This window comes from Bufo bufo, chromosome 11, assembly GCF_905171765.1.
Source record: "Bufo bufo chromosome 11, aBufBuf1.1, whole genome shotgun sequence".
Taxonomy (NCBI): domain Eukaryota; kingdom Metazoa; phylum Chordata; class Amphibia; order Anura; family Bufonidae; genus Bufo; species Bufo bufo.
Genome location: NC_053399.1, coordinates 38,721,811 through 38,739,257, shown reverse-complemented (window position 1 = coordinate 38,739,257; position 17,447 = coordinate 38,721,811). Strand labels below are relative to the sequence as shown.

At 42.9% G+C, this 17,447-nt stretch overlaps 1 protein-coding gene across 5 annotated transcripts in view; it reads right to left on the bottom strand.

Annotated features, from left to right (window-relative positions):
* DPF3 (double PHD fingers 3) overlaps positions 1-17,447 on the bottom strand; it is a 256,142-nt gene that overhangs the window by 58,391 nt on the left and 180,304 nt on the right. For 3 of the 5 annotated variants that reach the window (XM_040411509.1, XM_040411514.1, XM_040411511.1), the window contains exon 7: positions 998-1,039. The exons of the other annotated variants lie outside the window; for them this stretch is intronic. In XM_040411509.1, the coding sequence (XP_040267443.1) occupies positions 998-1,039 (42 nt within the window). The remainder of the gene's footprint in view (positions 1-997; positions 1,040-17,447) is intronic. 5 annotated transcript variants of the gene reach the window in all.

Sequence of the window (17,447 nt, the reverse complement as noted above, 5' to 3'; positions counted from 1 at the left end):
TCATCGAGGGGGGTTTCATTGATCACGTAAGTAGGGCATAACCTTTTGTTTTGGGCTTCCTCTTGATCTGACCTTATTATGTGTCTGCTGCTAGGGGGTTTCTAATTATATTATTTGTGCCCACTGTAATTTTTTTAAATGATTTTTATGTTTGAAATTTGATTTGTATGTATCAGTTTGCTGTACAGTTTATAACATTAAACATGCTACCTGTATTTCTATACCTTACCCAACGCGCATGGCTACTTTTTCATGTCTTACTAAGTGATTATCGAGTTCTGTTCTATACATGTTTAGCACACCTTTTTGGTTTGATATATACATATATTGGCTGTTCGTGCCTGCCATATTTATATATCTGTTTTTGTTTTTTTTGCAGTAAATACATAGACAATACCACTTTTTTTTTTTATTGCACAAGAACCTTTGTTTGACACTTTCGATATATTGGCCCCACAAGTGGAGGACATATGAACATGAGCAGTCACTGTAAGCTTCACTTGAATTCACCTGAAAATGTTGTGCATTTGTTGCAAAAGCATCCATGCTTCATAACATTCAAAACACAGCTTTGTATAAATTAAAGGGAAGCTGTCACAGGGATATGGAGGTTGGAATTGTACCTACTAAGATGGCCTTCAGAAGTGCTGATCAGGTGATAAAAGAAGTTTGCTGCATATACTTTTGCCCTAGGAGCTCTCTCAGCTAAAGCATAAGCAATATGTTTCATCACATGTTAACCCAAATAAAATAAAATAAAAAGGGGGGAAGGGAAGGCAGCACTTTTGGTAATGTCGGAGGCCATTTATTAGTCAATAGGTTTATCTGTAACAGGGCGTTTTCCACATGCCCTAATCTAAAAGGGACCTGTCCTGGTGATAGGTTCCCTCTAATGTTGTCCCTGTGTACAGTCATCAGCCAAACTAGCATTGTCACACAGCCACAATCCTCTGGTAACATTTGGTACAAAGCAAAGGGGTAGAGCGGTAATAAGTACCTTTTTCGGCTGTTTTTGGGTTATGCTTTTGTTTGTAACTATCTGCAACAAAGAAAAAGAGAAAAAGAAACAGGGAAAAATGAACCTTGCTGGATAACAAGGCATTTTGGGAATAGGTATGAACAAGAGGAATTTTCAGTGTATTTGGATGAATCTTTATGGGAGCTGACAGTAAGCTGATATATTATGCTAGTTTAAAATACATTTCTTTAGAGGTGAATTCTGACCACACAGTTAAGGTGTATCCATAGAACACGTCATAAAAGGAGTCTGATAAATCCTACTGTATCAAGCAGAGCTGAGAAGAAACTAGGAAAATGTGACAGCTGATCAGACATACAGTATAATCTACATGAATCACAGACATGTCCAGGTACAGTGACTGTTTCTGTAACTCCCATAGGTTTTGAAAAGGTTGGCCTTTTTTGTTGTTTTTTGGCACCCCCTTCCCCATCCCCTCCTGGGCAGATCTGCAAAGAGAAACATACTTACCTACCAGCTCCCGGTCTTGACTGCCTCGCCTGAGTCACCCGCTGTAAACATCCGCTTTGATAATCACTGGCTGCAGCGGTGTCAAAGCGGATGTTGTCCGCGGGGGACCTGAGCAAAGCAGCCAAGGCAAGGGAGCAGGTTAATATGCTTCCCTTTGCAGGTCTGCCCAACCCAAAAAAAAAAAAGGTGCCTAAACACAAAGGAGAGCGTCACAGCCAGGGAGAAGGTGAGGTCTGATCTTGTGATTGGACCGCGCTACAGCCAGGGAGAAGGAGATGCCCATTGAGAATCCCTGGCGTCTCCTCCTCTCTGTTCCGATGCTCTTAATTCGCATACCAGGAGGGAGAATTTAACAGGGGCACTGCAGGCAAACGGAGCCGCACCCAGTAAAAATAGTAAGCGCTATTAGATCCCTGCTTTATGTCCTACATAACGTGCTACTTATTTTATAATGTCTGGACCCATGAAAGGTCCTCTTTAAGGAATTTTGTGAAATTTAAATGGGTTGGGGGCAGAGGGAGAATTCCAGGCAATTTGCAATACTTGCAAACTTACAAGAATTCTGACTGCTGGAATTCTTGTGGTTGTCATCCATCCTTCTCAGGATACATCTATATTCTTTTTTTTTTTTTTTCTTTATATTTTACATATAACCCAACAAGAAACCTCACTACCTGAGGGTTGATTAATCAGTAAAAATAATAATTGTATTTATATTCTCTAATACACCATTGATATGCTGTCAATTTAAATGTGTAGCAAACTTTTCTCAGTACAATTAGGGATCATTTATGACGTATCCTACATATATATAACTGTAGATGATCAGAATACTAGTAAAAAAATATAAACTTGGAGAAACTTCGTTTTTATTTTGTATTCAATGCAAAAATCTGTTTATTGCACGTAAACTGTTCATTACTGACAATATTTAGTGCTGTATTGGATATATTACAAAAGACTAAGGGCTCTTTCAGACAAGAGATGTACATGTCTGACTGCTGTTCAGGTCTAGAACAGACGTCACCTGGACCTAACAGAGTCCCACTATAGACAATGGATCAGTTAAGGGCGCATTCACACGAATGTGGTTTGGTTCCACATCCAAGCCGCATTTTTTGCAGCTTGGATTCTGACCCATTCAGTTCAATAGTATGCTGTCCGCATCCGTTGCGTGGCCCCACAAAATTTTTAGATCATATCCTATTCTTGTCAGTTTTGCGGACAAGAATAGGCTATTCTATGCCACCTGTAATTGACGGCGGCATCCATGTTTTACGGATCCCCAATTTGCAGACTGCAAAACACGGCACGTTCGTGTGCATGAGCCCTAATATGCATGATTTCGCACATGGGCAGCATGCACCATTTAGGTCTGATATTCCCACAAAACGGGGTGCAAGAAAAGAATGGATAGCACACAAATTTCATCCTTATGTGATCTATTTACAAACTCTCTACAGTCTGAAACACTGAAAACTTTCAAATCACTTTTCTGAAAGAGCTGTAAGTTATTTTATTTTTTTAACCCTTTCACTGTAAGGGGTTTTTGGACATTTTGTACCTGTGATAGCTGGGACATTTTTCACGATGAAAAGATAAAACCTAGATTATTAAATAAACTCACATACCCATATTTGTTCTTAAAGTAGAAACCTGGTACATCATCAAAATAGTATCTTCTTGAAATGTTTGCATCAGAGAGTACTTTGTCATAAAAAATCTTATTTGTGGCTAAAAAGTGCTTGACCCACAACATCTCCTAAGAAAATAGTTGTTTTTGATATGCAGTGCACATGTGCCCATGCCTACATGCACCAGAAGTGAAAAGAGAAAAAAAATATCTGGATTTAAAGGGGTTGTGTCAGTTTCAGTGTGTGACCATACCGTCGCATAGGGTAGGTGCTCCAAAACATACCCATATCTTTTTGTGAAAAAGCAGCCATTTAATCCTGAAAAATGCATAATTTTACTTAAAAATAAATAAATTGTTTGGTGCGCATGGCTTCCCCTATGTCACCACTATAAGCTCTAAACTCCCAGAGACTGTCAATCAAACAAGAGGGGGGAGATGCTGATCAGTGTTACTGGGGGAGTGTTCTTGCACCAAATGCAAATTGCAACTTATTTGGATAAACATAAACATTATTTTTTTTTTCAGGATTAGAGGACTGGACAAAATTATGATTATATTTTAGGGCACCTAACCTACATTGTCATAAGCTTAATTTGAAACTGATTTTGGATGTGACAGACTTCCTTTAAAGGTGTTTTCTGGTAATTATTTTCTATCAAGTGTGTGCAGCCTGCCGTCTGAAACAGAAGATTCATACGTACCTGCTCCACGTCACTGCGGACCTCCGAGCTGCCTCCACTATCTCCATCTTCTGGTCCCCACGCTGTTTACATTTAGCTGGCCATGGGCACAGTCACATGGAAGTGGTGGCAAGCTGTTTGACTGCTGAAACCAGTCATGGGCTGGAGCATGTGTCCATAGTCAGCCAGATGTAAGCAGTGCAGGGGACACTAGACTGAGACGGGAGTGGTGTGGAGCAGCAAGTATGAGTCTTGATAAAAAATAATTAGCACCAGAAAACCCCTTTAAGCTGGATTTTGTTAAAGTAACAACCTCTAAAATACAGGATTTACACACTTTGAAAAGTAAAGGTGGATTCCTGACAGTCTGCCCCTCTAAATGTGCTGCTGATCACCAGATGAACAAACAAAACGTTCTTTCGTCAGATGATCCTGTAGTTCGTGCAGGCACATCAATTATCACTTTTGGGCAGCAATCTGCTGCCCAGAAACAATTATTCTGTATGAGGACGAGTGATCGCAATAGCCATCGCTCATACTGTGAAGGAGATTGCTGCATGTAAATGTAGCAGTCTCCTTCACTGAATGAGTAGCCGACTGTCAGGAAGGAACACCTCCTACTGACAATCAGCTGTAACATTGTGCAGTAAGGGGCCATTCGCACGTTCGCAAAATGGGTCCGCATCCGTTCCGCAATTTTGCGAAACAGGTGTGGACCCATTCATTTTCAATGGGACTGGAATGTGCTGTCCGCATCCGCATTTGCGGATCTGCACCTCCGGATCCGCCAAAAAACTAGAACATGTCCTATACTTGTCCGCAATTGCGGACAAGAAAAGGCATTTTCTATGAGAGTGCCGGCAATGTGCGGTCCGCAAAATGCGGAGCGCACATTGCGAGTGTCCGTGTTTTGCAAAACACATACGGACATGTGAATAGACCCTAAACCTGCCACCTGACTTACAGTTGCCTTGATGTCATGCACTTTTTATGTAACTTTGTGACAAACAAGAAATTTACAAGCTGCTTTAAATCTTACACATACAAATAATAGATCAAGATGTGCAAAGTTTATATATTTCTATATAAATATTTTTCTCAAAAATGCTGAACAGAGGCCATGCAGTATTTTGCTGTCACTCATAGAGCTGATAAATATATACAGTGCACACCATAAACGGCTACTATACTATATGTTTTTATGTGAGAATGAAACTTTGTGACTAAAAATGCTTACTCAAGTGCTTATCCTCGTGTAAACAAAATGTACTATGCAAAAACCAGTATGGTATGTGTATGGACTTATACGCTGTGGATTTGCCTGTGGAAAATCGGGAGCTTTTTACATTAGCAACAAAGGGAATGAGATTTTAAGAAACCCTGGAGCATAAATTTACCTGCAGTGCAATCTGCAGCATTTCAATTTATGCTGCAGATATCCACTGCAGATTTCAGCCATTGCAATGCACAGGGCGAAATCTGCAACAAAAATTTTCAACATGTGGTCATACCCCAAGATGTGAGGGGTTCTTACATTAAATTTTTTTGTCAAATAGCTGAACTAAACCCAGTGGGGTACACAGATCCCATAGGTCCCCCTAGCAAAGCTTAGTATGCCCCCCATGAGATTTTTGCCAAATTTACAATCTTCCTTCAGTGGAGGAAATGGTATAATACTAAAACAGTGCTGATGGGCCGGCTTTAGTGCTGCCCTCGATGTTTTACAGACTAGAGCAGCGCTAAAGCCCGCCCATCAGAGCTGGTGACGTCAACGAATACACCGCTGGGCAGAAGCCTACGCCTACCAGTGTGCAGGGGTAAACAAACAAGCCCTTGTCCTAAGCGATCGAGCGCAGGGCAAGGGAGAGCATTGAGCATGAAATGCTTCGATGCTCATATTAGTGGGTCTGCCTGGGTGAAAATATGGGTATGTCCGGGTTCAGATCTTAACCCAGACAATCGGACCAGAGTTGTATATCAAACTTAACCAAATAATGGCGATGAAGACACCAGTTCTGTGCCGCAACATGTAGTATCTAATAAAAAACCTCTTAATATTTCATCTCCACATATTTCCCTAGTGCTTCTACCTCACTGAAAGTGTCCCAGTATTTGTTGCATGTTTCGTAATGGTATAGGAGACAGTATTACTATAAATATAGACGACCATGTTGCACAAGATAGTATTACTATACTACGTGTGGCTATTTATGATCTGAGTAACAGAGTGCAATTACCAAGTGTTAAGAAACACTTCTGGAGGCACAACCATTGTTTCAAGGTGTTTGTGATTTAATTCTCATGCATGATACTTTATATATTTTTTATATATTTCTTGATTGTGCATCACTACATTAAAGCTAAGGCTACTTTCACACTAGCATTTTGGTTTTCCGTTTCTTTACAGCAACTTAGGTATTAGTATTTAGAAGGAGTGGAGCCCAAGTGACTTGGGTAGAAAGAGTAGGTGGGGGGGGGGGAGGGGAGAGAGGTTTAGTGTCAGTTAGAACACCCTAAGTAGAGTATAGTAACCTTCTCAAAAGCATTTGAAGTATATCTATATATAGCATTATATCCTTATAGAGGCGGAGTGACATGAGAGAAATAAGAGATAAAGGTATAGGTATAGAAGGTAAGAGCAAAAAGCATATTCTTGGTGGTGATGAGCAAGATTTTAATCGTCCACTTGTAGACGTCTGGGAGAAGGACCTTGAGCGTTTCTCCTATGCCTTTGGGACTTAGGTGTATGCATTTTTTCCCAAGGCTCTAGCTTGGGTAAATCTGGAAGTTCTAGAAGGTCCTGGACAGGGTCCCAATTTTGAATATTTAGAGGGCCACAACCCAGAAGATCATATATTGATTCTAATTCTTGATGTGAGGTGACGGACAGTCTGCGACCATCAAACATGAAGGATATCCCGAAGGGAAAGGACCAGCGATATAGAATCTTCTTGGATCTAAGCCAGTCCGTGAGAGGTTTGAGTGCTCTCCGCTTCTTCAATGTGGACTGGGCCAGATCTTGAAAAATGAGAATGTCCTTCCCTTCCCATTGTATGGGACCCCCGGACCTTGCTTTATACATGATCGCTTCCTTCACAGGGAACGCCAGGAACTTGCATATCACATCCCTGGGGGATTCTGACGGTGCAGGTTTAGGTTTCAGAGCTCTGTGGGCCCTTTCCAGGATAACTTTGTGAACTGTATCAGGACCAAGGAGCGTAAGGCAAATTTGAACCACTGTGTAGGGAAGGTCCCTTGCGGCAACAGACTCAGGGATGCCACGAAAGCGTAAGTTGTTTCGTCTTCCTCTGTTCTCCTGGTCTTCAATTGCACTGAATAAATTATTGATGTTTTTCTGGATTAAGGAGACACTGTTAGTGACCGCCTGTTGATGTTGAATAACGCTCGCTTGATTCTCCTCCAAAACCTCCACTCTTCCCCCTATCTGCCTAACATCAAGCTTGATGGTCGTTAGGTCAGAGCTGATGGGTTCTAGAGCAGAGGAGAGCGATGACGCCAAGGCTTCTCTCAGGAAAGATCTGGAGATGGGCATGTTGCCTGTATCATCCCCACCTTCCCATTCATGTGCAGAGGGTTCCGCTTGTTTACGGCCAGTGGCTTTTGGAGTATCAGGCGCCATTTTGTGTTCTCTGGCTGCAACCGTGGCAGCTGCTTTTTTTTTAATAAATTTGTCCATTTCCCCACTGGTTGGGTTCGATTTCTGCTGACTAGTTGATTCCCCCGCTTTAGAACCACCAATTTTTACCATTTTGGTTAAACCAAGCTGTTAGGGTGAAACAGGTTAGGTCATTGAGCTTATTTCATTCCACTCTGTTGTGTTTTCACCAATTTTTAGTGTTTAGGACAGAGTATTAATTTATTTAGACCCTTATTGGTCTTTTGGTGTAGAAGAATAAATGGGACACTGTCTCTTTAAATCTGGAAATTCATGAGAGACAAGCTTTGAGTAGCCTCCAATCCTCCAAATTGATTCCTAAAGGGCCAGTGTGTGGGAGAGGCACTGGACCCCAGCACTGGGCAGAGATTGGGACCTTTATGCGGCTGTAGTAAACTAGATGTTAGGCTGGGCAGGCTGGGAGCGCTCGCATGCAAATCCAGTTAGACAGCACAACCAGCACCCTTAACAAGGATTACACCCCTGGCTGATTCAGGGTTTAATTAGGCCTGATGCAGTTTCTACCTCCGATAATAGGTAGTCTCGCCGGCGGAGCAGCAGGACGGAGCACTAGCTGGGGATATAACAGGACCGGAATAGCTTCTTTACCCACCAGGCCAGGTAAGAGCAGAGAGGATCGCTGACCACCACCGAAGCGATACGGTGTGTTGGAGCCTATGAGGTGAGACGCCAGTATGGGACCCCTGTAGCTCTATGTGTGACCGGAGTGTACCAGAGGTGAAGAGGTACCTTAATTACTTGAGAACCGGCTTTACTGAAGTATGGTGCCGATCGCATGTAGCCTGTGCCTCAAGATGGCGCCCGCTTGAAGATGCCGTCTTCTGTTGGAAGCGCGTCTCTGGCTCTGATTCCGCACCGGATCGATTCGGTAAGCCGGCAGAAATAGCCTTTGAGCAGCCCGAGCGGTGGATTCAATCCCGGCTTCTTGACCGTTGAAGGGGTGCCGTTTTAGCCGCTTTAGCTGTTAGTCCAGGCCGTGGATGCTCACGCTGCTAGGCCTCGACGGCAGTTCGGTCTCAGGACTGTTTTGTGGCCCAAAAGTGGTCTCTCTGTATAGATTAGAGTATGGGTGATCCAACTGTGTTTAGATTGGGGTCTTTTGATGTATGAATCTCAGAGGATTGAGATGGATTATGCCACCCGTAGCCGAGCAGAGGAGAGAGACGTCTTCCTCAGACGGCGGTTAGCCACGCCCCCCGGTTTTCCGTTTCTGAGATCCATTCAGGGCTCTCACAAGCGGTCCAAAACGGATCAATTTGGCCCTAATGCATACTGAATGGAAAAGGATCCGCTCAGAATGCATCAGTTTGCCTCTGTTCAGTCTCCATTCCGCTCTGGAGGCGGACACCAAAACGCTGCTTGCAGCGTTTTGCTGTCCGCCTGACGAAGCGGAGCCAAACGGATCCGTCCTGACACACAATGTAAGTCAATGGGAACGGATTCGTTTTCTCTGACACAATCTGGCACAACAGACTGGCTATAGAAGACATAATACAACCGGATCCGTTCATGTATTATTGTAACTGAAGTGTTTTCGCAGATCCATGACGGATCCAAAAAAACGCTAGTGTGAAAGTAGCCTTAGGCCTCATGCACACGGCCGTTGTTTTAGTCGGACCCATTCACTTCAATGGCGTCGCAAAAGATGCGGACAGCACTCCATTCCATGGCCCCGCAAAAAAAATATAACATGTCCTATGCTTGTCCGCGCTTTGCGGACAAGAATAGGCCGTTATATTAATGGCTGTCCGTGCCGTTCCGCAAATTGCGGAACGCGCATGGACGCCATCCGTGTTTTGCAGATCCGCGGTTTGTGGACCGCAAAACACACAACGGTCATGTGCATGTAGCCTTGTCTGACATTCAGTCTGCTATCTGCTGCACCTTACTCAAAATATGTTTTTCAAAACTTGTTGACTTAAAATTTTCTGCTTGGCAAAGGGTTTAGCTGGGAGCAATCACCCCCTTGTATTATCGTAAGTTTCTTATTGGCAAATATTTTGTTTTTGATCTTACTGTGATTATGTACAGTACATGGATGATTCTAATCCATTTATTCTGTTTTTATCATCAAATGCAGATCTAAAAACTTTATCTGCTTTATATCTCATGACTACCATGGAAAGAATATAAAATTGATTATGAACGATGATGATAGTCTAGGATAGAAATTTTAAAAGGGTTTTCCAGGATTTTATAACTGATGACCTATCCTCTGCATATCAGTATCTGATTGGTGGGGGTCCGACACCTGGGCTCCCCGCCGATCAACTGTTTGAGAAGTCCCTGGTATTCCTGTGAGCGTCGCTACCTTCTTGCAGCTTACCAAGCACAGTGCTGTACATTGTACAGTGGCTGTGCTTGGCATCATAGCTCAGCCCCATTCACTTGAATGGGGCTGAGCTGCGCCTAGGCCATGTGACTGTGCTAAGGCCACGGAAAACTGTGCTAAGGTTGTGGCACTAGTGGAAGCACCAGGGCAAGTGTCCAGGGTGTTGGACCCCCACCGATCAGATACTGATAACCTATATTGAGGATGGGTCATCAGTAATAAGATCTTGGAAAACCCCTTTAAGGCTCCATTCACACGTCCGCAAATGGGTCCGCATCCGTTCCGCAATTTTGCGGAACGGGTGCGGACCCATTCATTTTCTATGGGGACGGAATGGATGCGGACAGCACACAGTGTGCTGTCAGCATCCGCATTTGCGGAGTGCGGCCCCGATCTTCAGGTCCGCAGCTCCGCAAAAGATAGAACATGTCCTAATCTTGTCCGCAGCTTGCGGACAAGAATAGAAATTTCTATAGGGGTGCCGGGCGGGTGTGTTGCGGATCCGCAATTTGCGGGTCCACAACACACCACGGACGTGTGAATGGAGCCTAACCCTTTGCCTCTGCAGACAGTTTTCAAATCTGACATGTGACTTTATGTGGTACTAACTTTGGAACACTTTTACTTATTCTTACATTCTAAAATAGTTTTCTCGCAATACATATTTGATATGTTTTACCTTTATAAAAAAAATCCTAAATTTACAGAAATTTTGATGTTAGCAATTTTTTTAATTAGAATTTCTCTGCTTTCAAGACAGAGAGTGATACATCATAAAATAGTTATTACTTTACATTCACCATACGTCTACTTTATGTTGGCGTAATTTTTTTTTTTAAGGACGTTAGAAAACGTTGAATTTTAGAAGCAATTTTTTACATTTTGAAGACATTTTTAAAAAAAAACTACTTTTTTAACCCTTTCACGACTGCCATACGTCTATACACTGCGTGCAGAATTATTAGGCAAATGAGTATTTTGACCACATCATCCTCTTTATGCATGTTGTCTTACTCCAAGCTGTATAGGCTCGAAAGCCTACTACCAATTAAGCATATTAGGTGATGTGCATCTCTGTAATGAGAAGGGGTGTGGTCTAATGACATCAACACCCTATATTAGGTGTGCATAATTATTAGGCAACTTCCTTTCCTTTGGCAAAATGGGTCAAAAGAAGGACTTGACAGGCTCAGAAAAGTCAAAAATAGTGAGATATCTTGCAGAGGGATGCAGCACTCTTAAAATTGCAAAGCTTCTGAAGCGTGATCATCGAACAATCAAGCGTTTCATTCAAAATAGTCAACAGGGTCGCAAGAAGCGTGTGGAAAAACTAAGGCGCAAAATAACTGCCCATGAACTGAGAAAAGTCAAGCGTGCAGCTGCCAAGATGCCACTTGCCACCAGTTTGGCTATATTTCAGAGCTGCAACATCACTGGAGTGCCCAAAAGCACAAGGTGTGCAATACTCAGAGACATGGCCAAGGTAAGAAAGGCTGAAAGATGACCACCACTGAACAAGACACACAAGCTGAAACGTCAAGACTGGGCCAAGAAATATCTCAAGACTGATTTTTCTAAGGTTTTATGGACTGATAAAATGAGAGTGAGTCTTGATGGGCCAGATGGATGGGCCCGTGGCTGGATTGGTAAAGGGCAGAGAGCTCCAGTCCGACTCAGACGCCAGCAAGGTGGAGGTGGAGTACTGGTTTGGGCTGGTATCATCAAAGATGAGCTTGTGGGGCTTTTTCGGGTTGAGGATGGAGTCAAGCTCAACTCCCAGTCCTACTGCCAGTTTCTGGAAGACACCTTCTTCAAGCAGTGGTACAGGAAGAAGTCTGCATCCTTCAAGAAAAACATGATTTTCATGCAGGACAATGCTCCATCACACGCGTCCAAGTACTCCACAGCGTGGCTGGCAAGAAAGGGTATAAAAGAAGAAAATCTAATGACATGGCCTCCTTGTTCACCTGATCTGAACCCCATTGAGAACCAGTGGTCCATCATCAAATGTGAGATTTACAAGGAGGGAAAACAGTACACCTCTCTGAACAGTGTCTGGGAGGCTGTGGTTGCTGCTGCTTGCAATGTTAATGGTGAACAGATCAAAACACTGACAGAATCCATGGATGGCAGGCTTTTGAGTGTCCTTGCAAAGAAAGGTGGCTATATTGGTCACTGATTTGTTTTTGTTTTGTTTTTGAATGTCAGAAATGTATATTTGTGAATGTTGAGATGTTATATTGGTTTCACTGGTAAAAATAAATAATTGAAATGGGTATATATTTGTTTTTTGTTAAGTTGCCTAATAATTATGCACAGTAATAGTCACCTGCACACACAGATATCCCCCTAAAATAGCTAAAACTAAAAACAAACTAAAAACTACTTCCAAAAATATTCAGCTTTGATATTAATGAGTTTTTTGGGTTCATTGAGAACATGGTTGTTGTTCAATAATAAAATTAATCCTCAAAAATACAACTTGCCTAATAATTCTGCACTCCCTGTATACGTGCTATCTGCACATACCCCGTGCAGATAGCACGTATATAAACGTTCTGGCATATCTCTAATCCAAGCGCTGCAAAGCTTCTGCCCCTGCATTACCGCTGTCAGGGACAGTCCTTGTCGGCAATCGCTCCAATTGGTAGTCTATGCAGACTAACCAATTGGAGCGCAGCAGTGTAAAAATGCCAGTTTCAGGCTCTGATCTGCACTCAGGCCTTAGCTGATCTTTGCCCCCAATCTGAGCCCCCATCTGTGCGCTGTAATGTGTCCTGCCAGCCTCTTCCGTGCTCTCTCCCCGATCAGCGCCCTCTGGCTTTAACTGTTCACTGCCTCCATCTGAGCCCCCTGCGCCCATCTGTGCCCCCTGTTGCGGTCTTGCTGAATCTGATGGCGGCGGCTCAGTTCAGCTGTATGCGGACACTCTGCTATGACCCCTTAGATGCCGCGACATCCATGGGGTGAATAGAGGGAGGGGGCTCTCTAAACCATCGGGCTGCTGTGCTGCGATGGCAGCGGCCCGATGGTTGCCATGGCAACCGGACGCCTTCCGTTTTTTTTTTGCCTCACCTCCCAAAAAAATGAATAAAAAGGGAACAAAAAGTCATATGCATACCAAAAATTATATCAATAAAAACTACAGCCCATCCCGCAAAAAAATAAGCCCCATAGAACAAACAATACAAATTTGGTGTTCCCATAACCGTATAAACCCACAGAATAAAATTATATCAACTATACCACATGGGGAACCCCATAAAAATTAAAAAACACTGACAGAAATTCAATTTTTGCCTGCTTCACCTCCTAAAAAATTGAATAAAAAGCTCTCAAAAAGTCATATAGACCCCAAAATTGTACCAGTAAAAATTACAGCCTGTCCTGCAAAAAAATCAAGCTTTCACACAGCTACATTGATGGAAAAATCTAAAAGTTATGGGTCTTCAATTTGGTGATGCAAAAAAAATAAATAAAGTTTATTAAAAAGATATTTTATGATATAAAAGTGGTAGAACATAAAACAATATGAATTTGGTATCGCCATAACCGTATCAACCCACAGAATAAAATTATCTTATCAAATATACCACATGAAGAACCCCATAAAAAATACAAATAAAAAAACACTGGCAGAATTACATTAGAATTACAAAAAGCGATCAAAAAGTTATATGTACCCAAAAATGATACCATTAAAAACTACAGCCCATCCCGCGAAAAATGAGCCCCCACACAGAGCAATCAACAAAAAAAATTAAAAAGCTATGGCCCTTTAAATCTATTTAAGCAAATTCCACGTTAGAAAATGCTGATGCCACTCCTTTCTTTTTGAATTCTACCGTCTGCTCATACAGCAGTTTACGACCACATATGGGGTGTTGCGGTATTCAGGAGAAAATGGATAACAAATTATGGGGTGCTTTTTCTCCAGTTATCCCATGTTAAAATGAAAAATTTGAGCTTAAGCAACTTTTTCTTGTAAAAAATATAATTTTTCCTTTTCACAGCCAAGCGTTTCTAAATATTATTTAACGCCTCTGAGGTAAAAGTGGTCAGTAAACATCTCAATAAATTCTTTGAGGGGTGTCGTTTCCAAAATGGAGTCACTTTTGGGGGGTTTCTTCTGTTTGGGTGCCTTAGTGTGCCTTCAATTATGACATGACACCCAAAAGCCATTCCAGCAAAATCTGCCCTCCAAAAACCATATGTTGCTCCTTTCCTTCTAAATTTTGCCGTGTGCCCATATAGCCATTTACGAACATAAATGGGGTGTTTTTGTAAACTGCAGAATCAGGGTAATAAATATTGAGTTTTTTTTGGCTGTAAACCCTTGCTGTGTTATAGGAAAAATCGGATTAAAATTAAAAATCTGCACAAAAACTGAAAATTTTACCTCAATTTTCCGCTAATTGTTTGGGAACACCTAAAGGGTTAACATAGTTTGTGAAACTAGTTTTAAGTAATTTGAGGGGCGTAGTTTCTAAAATGGGATAATTCATCGGTAGTTTATATTATGTAAGGACCTCAAAGTAACTTCAGAACTGAACCGGTCCTTGAAAAAGTCAGTTTTGAAAATTTTATAGAAGATTTGAAAAATTGCTTTTTACATTCTAAGCCTTCTAACGTCCTAAAAAAATTTAATGTAATTTTTAAAAGGATGCCAATATAAAGTAAACATATAGGGAATCTAAAGTAAAAACTCTCTAATGAGGTATCACTATCTGCCTTTAATGCGTAGAAATTCAAATTTAGAAAATTTATATTTTTTTTTCCAAATTTTCTGTAAATTTGTAATTTTTTAGAATATAAAGGTCAACGTTGTCGTCCCAAATTTACCCCTAATATCAAGTACGAGATGTCACGAGAAAACAATCTCAGAATGGCTTGAATAAATAAAAAGCATTCCAAAGTTATTAGTAGGGGTGCACCGAAATTCCGGCAGCCGAAAATATCGGCCGAAAATGCACCTAATCCACTTCGGCCGATATTGTTACATATCGGCCGAAAATATGGGGTGTGGGATTTGTCACCCACCATCTGCGGGCGGGCGGTTTACTTTGTCACTGCATCTTTATTTTACCTTACAATCGTGACGCTCCAGTAACTAACAACTCTGCAGGCAGAGCGGAGGCCGGCGTAACGTCACTTACTCACGTGACGCGCCTGCTCCGCCTCCTTCATTCATAAAGTGGGCGGAGCAGGTGCGTCACGTGAGTAAGTGACGTTACGCCGCCCTCCGCTCTGCCTGCAGAGTTGTTACCGGAGCGTCACGATTGTAAGGTAAAATAAAGATGCAGTGAGTGATGCTGTGAGCAGCAGGGCTGGGGCTGTTATGGGTAGGGGGATCGGTCTATGGCACTGCTATGGGGAGGGGGGATCTGTGCACTGTTATGGGGAAAGGGATCTGTGCACTGTTATGGGGAAAGGGATCTGTGCACTGTTATGCCCATAACAGTGCACATATCCCCTTTCCATAACAGTGCACAGATCCCCCTCTCCATAACAGCGCCACCCACAGATCCCCCTCTCCATAACAGCGCCACCCACAGATCCCCCTCTCCATAACAGCGCCACCTAAAGATCCCCCTCTCCATAACAGCGCCACCCACAGATCCCCCTCTCCATAACAGCGCCACCCACAGATCCCCCTCTCCATAACAGCGCCACCCACAGATCCCCCTCTCCATAACAGCGCCACCCACAGATCCCCCTCTCCATAACAGCGCCACCCACAGATCCCCCTCTCCATAACAGCGCCACCCACAGATCCCCCTCTCCATAACAGCGCCACCCACAGATCCCCCTCTCCATAACAGCGCCACCCACAGATCCCCCTCTCCATAACAGCGCCACCCACAGATCCCCCTCTCCATAGCGCCACCCACAGATCCCCCTCTCCATAACAGCGCCACCCACAGATCCCCCTCTCCATAACAGCGCCACCCACAGATCCCCCTCTCCATAACAGCGCCACCCACAGATCCCCCTCTCCATAACAGCGCCACCCACAGATCCCCCTCTCCATAACAGCGCCACCCACAGATCCCCCTCTCCATAACAGAGCCACCCACAGATGAATTTCATTCATGAAAAAGAATTATTAATAAAATCATTAAAAAAAAAGTATTTTAAAAGTATTTGGGCAAAAAGGCAGTTTCGGTTTCGGTTTTCGGTCAAGGGCATCCTGAATTTTCAGTTTCGGACCAGAATTTTCATTTCGGTGCACCCCTAGTTATTAGCACATAAAGTGGCACATGTCAGATTTGCAAAATTAAGCCTGGTCACGAAGGTGAAAAATAGCTTGGTCTTGAAAGGGTTAGGCCCCTTTCACTCGGGCGAGTATTCCGCGCAGATGCGATGCGTGAGGTGAACGCATTACACCCGCACTGAATCCTGACCCATTAATTTCTATGGGGCTGTGCACACGAGCGGTGATTTTCACGCATCACTTGTGCGTTGCGTGAAAATCGCTGCATGCTCCTCTTTGTGTGTTTTTCATGTAACGCAGGCCCCATAGAAATGAATGGGGTTGCGTGAAAATCGCAAGCATCCGCAAGCAAGTGCGGATGCGGTGCGATTTTTTTTACGCACGGTTGCTAGGAGACGATCGGGATGGGGACCCGATCATTATTATTTTCCCTTATAACATGGTTATAAGGGAAAATAATAGCATTCTGAATACAGAATGCATAGTAAAATAGGGCTGGAGGGGTTAAAAAAAAATGTTTTTTTTTATTAAACTCACCTTAATCCACTTGATCGCGCAGCCCGGCTTCTCTTCTGTCTTCTTTTTTGCTGTGTGCAGGAAAAGAACCTGTGGTGATGTCACTCCGATCATCACATGGTCCGTCACATGATCTTTAACCATGGTAATGGATCATGTGATGGACCATGTGATGACCGGAGTGACGTCACCACATGTCCTTTTCCTGCACGCAGCAAAAAAGACAGAAGAGATGCCGGGCTGCGCGAGCAAGTGGATTAAGCAAGTGTTCCTTTTAAAGGATATAAGAGCTGTGATTGCTGGTGGATATTGAGACCGAGGAGCTGGAATCGAGATAAAATCGTCTTGTGAAAGTGTTGCTGTGTGTGAACTGTTCCTTACTGATGAAGTTCAAGCGCACACCCCGAATTGCAGTTTATTTTGGTTAAGAAAGGAGAAAAGACCTACGGTACTCCTGTTGTTTGGGACTGCTGCTGATTGTGCCGCTTGGAAGACCACACAAAATATCCTTTGTTTTTTTCATACTTTGTGGGGCTTACATAATAGAAACCACCCCTCAAACTATTCCAAATAGATTTTTGAAACTTTGCTAACCCTTTAGGTGTTCCATAGGAATTAAAGAAAAATAGAGGTGAAATTGAAAAGATTTTTGTGCAGATTTTCCATTATAATCCATTTTCCTGTTGCACAATAAGTTGCAAACCTCAATATTGATTACCCTGGTTCTTGAGTTTATAGAAACATCCAATATGTGGTCATAAACTGATGTATTGGCACATGTCAGGACGCAGAAGAGAAGACGCACAATATTGTTTTTGGAGGGCAGGTTTTGCTGGAATGGTTTTTGGGCACCATTATGCATTTGAAGAGACCCTGAGATACC